Below are 8,181 nucleotides of genomic sequence, written 5' to 3'. Positions count from 1 at the left end.
TTTCAGATGAAATCTCTGGCAATGTTCCAGAACGATGCTGATTGCATGGCACTTTTGATGGATGGAAGTGCTGCCCTTGGTCTTGATTTGAGCTTTGTAACACATGTATTCCTGATGGAACCAATCTGGGATAAAAGGTACGAGTTTGAGCAATTTTGCATTCAGATATTAGTAACGAATATAAAACCTAATGTTCTTCTATTTTTCACTTCATAATTCCTGAAACCTATTGTTCTAAATTTTTGGAAATTACTGGAGTGAATCATTTGGCCGTTCTATATACTTATCTTGTATGGATAAATCTAAAAGCTAAATTGAGTGGTTAACAGTTTGATTCTTCGTGGCAACGCCTTTTATATTTTCCGTATCTGGTCAAATATTTTTCCATTCCATGGTGTTGCTGACTCCTACAATGTTCACAAATGAGCAGCATGGAAGAGCAAGTCATCAGTCGTGCTCATCGGATGGGTGCAAAGCGCCCTATTTATGTAGAAACCTTAACCATGCGTGGCACGATTGAAGAACAAATGATGAGATTCCTAGAGGTACGGTTACTGTTTTTCCTTATTGCTCCATAATTATTTAGTATCAGATAAAAGCGCATTTGCTGAAAGTCTGAGCATTGTCTACATGTCAAATGTCCCATATGTGCATTGTTTTATGCAGGATGCAGAAAAGAATGATAGATTATTGAGTGGAGATTACGTAAAAGCGGAGCAGGAGACAACACGGAGCCGCCGAACGCTACATGACTTGGCAGAAAGCAATTACCTATCTCATCTTAACTTTGTTCGATCCGATGGCAAAATGGAATTCGCAGCTTCGCAGCTTGCAGGTTTAAAAGATCACCAATTAGCTTAAGAAAGTAAAGTTTATTTTGTAATCACAACAAGTAAATGTTACACCTTTTTTAAGTTTGATATAGATTAGGATAAACACGAGGCCGCCGATTTTGGAATATAAAGATGCTTCAAAATCGTTTCAAAACATCTTTGATCAAACTTCTCTTTCGCCTTCAACATCATTAGCTTTGTCTTGCAGTTTCTTGTAGACAAAACGGTTAGCTATGAACAGATAGAAACAGAGGCTCACAGCATTTAACGATGCGATTACCCAATAAAAGTAATCAAGATGTGCTTTGTTAAGGTTGTTGACGAGCCATTCTTCACCGTGGCTTTTGCTTATTGTTTGAACGGTTGATATTATCCCGGTACTAACAAAACTTCCAACTCCAACAACACTAATAAATATCGCTGCACCAATACTTCTCATAGTTTCAGGCATTTGATCATAGAAAAGCTCTTGCATACCAACGATAGTGAACACGTCGCCAATACCAACTAGTATGTATTGGGGAAGTAACCACAAGCTACTCATTGGAACAACTTCTTTTGGAGAGTCAATTAATCCATGATCTCTTGCAACTCTAAGTCTCTTTGCCTCCACAAGCCCGCATATCATCTGTTATAAAAACACAAGTCCATAAAAATTTAGGTCATACTCATGTGATTACTTAGATATAAGATTAGTCTAATTTCATGTCATAGTTGTGAACGAAATACGCTTTAGTCTGCCTAGTTTGCTCCATCTGCTGTCACAGTTCAAAACCAAAGAATGACACCATGATAGTAACAACTCTATATATAGAATTCTATCAGGATAATTCACAATTTACTTAATGTACCATGTTAAAAGTAGCGACAAATAAGCCAACGCCGATTCTCTGGAGAGATGTGATTCCAGAATGGTGATTGGTGATCTTACGGACCATGGGGACAAAAACTCGATCGTAAAGAGGAATGAGGATAAGGATGGTGACACCAACAATGCTTTGGAAAGCAGCAGGAGGAATGGTGAAGTGATCTCCAATGGTTCTGTTCATCATGCTTCCTTGCTTTAAGAAGAATGTGTTGAGCTGAGCAAGTGTGGCACAGAACATTATCAAGCTTATCCAAATTGGTATGAGCCTCAATATTAGCTTTACTTCTTCCACTTGGTTCACGGAACATAACCTCCATGGGTTTCTTTTTTTGGTTGAAGTATTATGATCAATCTCATCAATTATTGTAGCTTTATCAAGAAATCTGCATTGTTAAAAAATGATATAATTAGTATCCTATAATTAGTGGTAGATATCATTAAACAATTTACAACAAATAAATGTCTATTAGATGCAATGATTTCTATCTTCCTTCACCTCTGTTTATCACCCTTTCAAAACGAATTAACACTTGCAAATTTAAAAGTAACGCCAAAGTCATATTTCTTTCGTTCTCATATGGTCTATTGATATTAATCTTTATTCGTTTAAGTTTAATGAGTCTTCAATTCAAAACCCATTGATAATAAATAAATTAATGCATTTTGCTTATATATTCCTCAAGTTCCTCCTCATTTTTTCGATACGAGATATTTCGAGCATTTGGTCTTAAAAAAAAAACTATTTTCTCTACTTAATTTGTTTTTTCTAACTTGCGTTCTGAATCAGTATATTCAAATTCTAAATCAAGAACAAGTACTGTCATTAACTCATTATCCAGCTAACTTAAGAACGTGGCGTTGTACGATTTCATTGAGTAATAGCCCAATGATAATAGTAACTTTTTCAATGATAAAAGCTTATTTAATTGTACTATTTGATTTCATTTTTTTTTTATGTACAGCTAGCTGCTAATTAATAAGCATCTTCACGTGACCCATGCACGTTCAAAGAGAAGAATATAGGAAATGCTCCGAATAATTTCCAAGTTTTTAAGTAAATTAACCAATTAATTAATACCTTTGCAGCTTACTGATTTGTATCAAAAATTATATTTGAATCTATAAAATATGTGTGCGTGATATATCGTAAAAAGCAAAAACCAGTGTATATATAAATATGTAATAAGAATCATAATATATAACTCATTCAAATCATTAATACTAATCATATGAAAGTATGGAACCCTAATTTTATTAAATCATTCATAGAATCCAATGTCATACATTACCACTAGAATTATATAATTTTAAATTTTATTGTTTCTTGATATCTTCACAAATTTAAAGATAAAAAATTTCGAAAAAAGTCAAGAAAAAAAAAGAGATTTTATCAGCGGGAAATCTACAAACACATAAATATTGAATCGATAGTACAACAGGTGTCCCTCCATCCAACGAGTCAGTTCCAATATTATAACAATAAGATGCATATGATGTGCCCATAAAACCAGCATGTTGGACCACTTCGGAGATATCAATTTTTCATTTAGAAAGGTTGACATATATGTTTATAAATAGAAAGTAATGTAACGTAAGTACGTACCTGAATTGATTGGTTCTGGCAAGAAGATATACCATCTTACTAGCATTTGTTGACTCTGACTCGTCCTCATCGTAGCAGAGGCCATAGTGGTGGCTCGTGGAGCTCAATCTCCATTTTTTGAGAGCAGCGACGATGACCTGAGCTACTCTCGTGAGAGGGCTTCCCACCGGAACTGCTTGCTTTCGATATTTTGGAATACCGATTAGAAATATGGTTATACCTATTCCTACACTTCCTGCTATTATGCTGAATCCTATTGACCAACTCACTCGTTCCTGTTCATATTATGAAGATATGATTAAGAAATGTTTTCTGCAGAGTTTACATATCCTATTCAATGAAGTTAGAAATTATTATCATTATCTAAAATTCCCGTACGTACCAACCATGTTAGTAATTATTATGCCAAGTTGCCAACCAATTTTGAAATATTTATATGAAAAAGTTAACGTATATATGTAGACCAAATTTGTTTTTTATTTTATTTTATTTAGAATACATTTATCAAAGTTCTACTAGTACATTGATTATAGGAAACCATCGACCTCTCTTTATCTATGTACACATATCTAGCTAGATTTCTTAGCTCGCTAACGTGATTAGATTAATTATTGAAACCATCATATGAATATATATCTCTTACGATAATTAAGCTAATAATCCTCACACAAAAAAAGGGAGTTAATGTTTGATTTGAGATGTAATTGAGAAAGTCAACAAAAATAAAATTTACTGACAATAAGGGACAAAAAGAGATATACCTGAATGAAGATGAGAGCAAGAACAGCAATGGAAGAACTAAGGACGATGGCCAAGTACCAATAATTGAAGAATGATGTTTTTGCTGCCTTCTCCTCTGCGTTGGATTCTCCGAACTGGTCAGCCGCGAAGGTCATAACGCATGGCTTGTGTCCTCCTTCTCCAACCGCCATCACATACAATGCCATAAAGAACGCTTTTTCTCTCATCCGCCGCGCCACAACCGTGACAGACAATGGCAACATTACCATTCCCTGGAAATAAATTATTTGATTAGTGTACTCATAGTTATTAGTCCTTATTTCGATTTGAGATCTTGAAAACATGATAAAGTGTTAAGGTCTAGGATCAGACAAAAAGATAGATGAAAGAAGACAAGAGAACGGTTTTGAAGCGGCCTAGGATTGAGTCTGCTAGAAAACCCCCGAGAATAGGGAACATGCAAGAAACACCGATCCATGTGTTGATCTGCTTGGCCGCGGTAGCCGTGGACTGGCCAAGCTCGTTTGTTAGAAACGTTAATAGGTTGCTTGCAAGACCGTAGAACGCAAATCTCTCTGTCATCTCCACAACTGCATATAGATTAATTATGAATCATGCGGATTCAAATGATCGATCGAATTTTGCAAGAAAAATATTCAAATCCTTGAGAAAATTCATACGTACCGATGATGAAAATGGCAGCGTTCCAGCCTCCTCTGGTTCGTCTAGTGATGAGGGCGGTTGAATCTGCCATGTCTGAGAAAAGTTGAAGCACCGAGATTATTGTGAGTGTATTAGACGTTTAATTTCTATAGGATCACCGATCGAGTTGTCCTTTTTTTATATTTGAAATTTGATTCTGATCTCTCTCTCTCACTCTAAGTAAGTTTTTCTATTGCATGTGTTTGTTTAATATATTTCAACATTCTTAAATTAATGTATTGTGACTTGTGAAGGGTCTCTATGATGAAAAGGTTTCCAAAGGTGGTTTAGCTTTATAAAAATTTCTAGTTTGTTTACAACAACAACAACAAAAAAAAAGGTTTATAAGCTTTTCTTTGAAAAATGCATAATGATGGTGGCTGGGCTAGGTGTAATAAAATTTCTTCCACTAATTAATAAAATTTATAATTTTATATTTCTTATGTGGTAGCAAAAAAAAAATATATATATTTACAATTGATATGAGATATCGAACCAGGTGGGAAATACATATATATCTATTGAGCATGAAAAAAAATTGATAGGATGCTAGGGTTTTAAAGCCCTGGCCCTCCTAAAACTTGTTCCTTGTTCTTATATAACAAGCTTCAAGTAGTAATATTGTTTTATTCATCAGGCCAAGGAATCCCGAAATGCAGACTTCTTCTCCAATAGACACCGTTTCTCCTCCATAGGTTCGTCCTTGATACCTTTCTCGATCGTCTTTCCTCAGACGACAAGAACAAGAAGGGCATCTCGTGTTTTATCCATGTCTAAGAGAGATAATAAGACTGATGATGATGATGACACCAATGGTTTCACTTACAAAGATTCCGGTGTGGATATCGATGCTGGGGCAGAGCTCGTTAGAAGAATTGCAAAGATGGCTCCTGGGATCGGCGATTTCAGTGGTCGCATTCCGTTTGGTATATATATGTATATATATAGCTGCAAACATAATTCCACTGAATGTTTTAAGAATTCGTGTTCGTTCTAATGAGTGTGGCTTTATATTTTATTTTTAATTTCGTTTGAGCAGGTGACACTTTTATCGTAGTGGGTATGGATGGTATAGGGACTAAACTTAAATTGGCAGTTGAGACCGGAATTCATGAAACCGTTGGAATCGATTTGGTAAGTGTTAGTGCGGGATTTAGCATCTCCGACATACCGATCTAAACTAGAAAGATAAATTGATTACTTACCCGGGAATTCGGTTAAGGATCTTAACTGATGATCTACATGAAGGCATGTTCGGACAAAAAGGCTAAGCCCATCAATAAGAAGCCGACTTCCTAATTCGCCCGGCGGCCGACTTGAGGAAGAGATGGGAACTTTCCATATCTCATTGGACAATAAGGAAAGTTAATATATTCTGTGATCAATGAAACTGTATAAAAGGGGAGAGACTTCTCCATTGTAAAGTATCCAGCAATTAATACAAAAAACTCTAATTTTCTACTTTTATTTGTTCTTTAGTAGAAACCTTAACTTCTTCCTCAAGAGATCTTTTTCCCTTTTTGCTTACTAGTTTTAATCCGAGTTCTTTGAGAGATTACTTTATTGAATTTGTTTCTCCCTTCAAACAAATTCATTGTGTGAAACCTAGTTTCTACTGTAAGAAACAAAAGAAAATGTGTTTGTATTTTCTTACTCCCCGAAAAGACACTCAATCATGGTTTCACTTTACTTTTGGTTTCTAGGTCGCTATGAGTGTGAATGATATTGTTACTTAGCTTGTGGTGCAACCCCTAAGGGTTTCGTTGACTACTTTGGCTGTAGTCGTCTCGATGTTGACCTTGCAGAAAAGGTATCTTTCATTGCTTGTGCATCGATATTGATCATGATGAACAAATTAACGTAACATTATGCTTTGTTTCTAGGTCATCAAAGGGATTAATGATGGCTGTAAGCAAGCCGGCTTTGAACTTACAGGAGGAGAGGTATTTTTCTAGTATAGTTAGACCCCATTTCCAGCCTTCACTATTGCTAATTTTTGTTTCGATATTAATTTTCGTATTTTTTAGACTGCAGAGATGCCCGACTTTTATGCTAAGGGTGAATACGATCTTGTTGGGTGTGCAGTAGGCCAAGTGAAGAAAGCTTCTGTTATAGACGAAAAAAACATAGTGGCTGGAGATGTTCTTATTGGTCTTCCTTCTAGCGGCCTTCATTCCAATGGTTATTCTTTAGTTAGAAGGTACGTTGGTGGTACAATATGAGTTTACTAATCTAGTTTTAAATCTAATTCTAAAAAAAAAATTGTTTTCAGGGTAGTGGCTCAAAGCGGTTTTTCGTTGAAAGATCAACTACTCTTGTTGAAGCTCTAATGGCACCTACTTTCATTTATGTGAAACAGGTTTGTTTATTTTTTGTTACAAAAAATATTGTCATTTGTATTAATCCTATAATACAAATGTATAGGATCTAATTGTATAGGATCAATTTGTATAGGCTCTAATTGTATAGGATCAATTTGTATTAATCCTATAAACTATTCACATTTACAGGTACTTGACCTGATCAGCAAAGGAGGAGTGAAGGGGCTAGCTCATATAACGGGTGGAGGTTTCACTGACAAAATTCCCCGAGTCTTACCGGATGGTTTGGGTGCTGTTATTCACACCGATGCTTGGGAAGTTCCACCTTTGTTCAATTTTATCCAGAAGGTAACGAATTAAAGAATCCTAGATTAGCATGAATAAAACAATTTTGATTAATTCCCTATAATTTATATTAAAATTTGTTGTTATATAGTATGGGAGTGTAGATGACTCTGAGATGAGAAGGACGCTTAATATGGGAATTGGGATGGTTATGGACCTTATGGTGGTCGTCCTGAGGCAGCAATGAGAATATTAGAAGAAGTAGAGGATGGCAACTATGTTGCGTATCGCATCGGACAAGTTACCAGCGGTGAAGGCGTAAACCCTAAACCTCAAATACTATATTCTAACCCTTTAAAACTATACCCTAAATGTAAAATAGAGAACCCAAACCTAAAAAAAATTTTAAAAAATAATTTAACATATTGTAATTATGTGAAAGAGGACAAAAATGAAAATGTTCAAGAAAATGGGTATTTTTGAAAAGGTATCTCAAAAAGATATTTCTAACAAATTCTCTTCATTTAAATAGTAAATAATATTTTATTAGAAATAAATTATATCACTCAACAAAAAACACAAAAAAAATTGTATCACTTATCTATTAACTACACCAATACTAACACTACTAGAAATGGACCCGCGCTATAGCGCGGAAAATATTTATTCATATGTAATATAATTTTGTACTAAAAGTAGCAATAAACTTAAAATATTGTAAAATATGTTATTTGTTAAAAGTACAACATATAATATATTTTTTGATGGATCAATTTGTGAAAAATTGCATCGGTAAAAAAATTATTACTAACATGCTCTTTTTTTTTT

The 8,181-nt window shown here is 34.8% G+C and overlaps 2 protein-coding genes and 1 pseudogene across 2 annotated transcripts in view; 2 read left to right on the top strand and 1 right to left on the bottom strand.

Moving 5' to 3' along the window:
* The window catches only part of LOC104791715 (F-box protein At3g54460), a 7,546-nt gene extending 6,575 nt beyond the window's left edge, over nt 1-971 (top strand). The window contains exon 8 of the mRNA XM_010517669.1: nt 667-971. Coding sequence (XP_010515971.1) covers nt 667-861 — 195 coding nt within the window. The 3' untranslated portion in view covers nt 862-971. The remainder of the gene's footprint in view (nt 1-666) is intronic.
* Nucleotides 853-4,914, bottom strand: LOC104791716 (protein NRT1/ PTR FAMILY 5.4). Its single transcript, XM_010517670.1, has 6 exons — nt 4,730-4,914; nt 4,418-4,635; nt 4,066-4,317; nt 3,305-3,579; nt 1,685-2,084; nt 853-1,461 (listed from the first exon to the last, which is right to left on the bottom strand). Exons 1-6 carry the CDS (start codon nt 4,797-4,799, stop codon nt 997-999), a joined length of 1,680 nt encoding a protein of 559 aa, XP_010515972.1. The 5' UTR covers nt 4,800-4,914; the 3' UTR covers nt 853-996.
* Nucleotides 5,121-8,181, top strand: part of LOC104699124 — a 9,667-nt pseudogene continuing 6,606 nt past the window's right edge.

The sequence above is a fragment of the Camelina sativa genome, chromosome 6 (genome assembly GCF_000633955.1).
Source record: "Camelina sativa cultivar DH55 chromosome 6, Cs, whole genome shotgun sequence".
Lineage (NCBI taxonomy): Eukaryota > Viridiplantae > Streptophyta > Magnoliopsida > Brassicales > Brassicaceae > Camelina > Camelina sativa.
The sequence above is the reverse complement of the archived record's forward strand: the minus strand, read 5'-3'. Positions and strand labels throughout refer to the sequence as shown.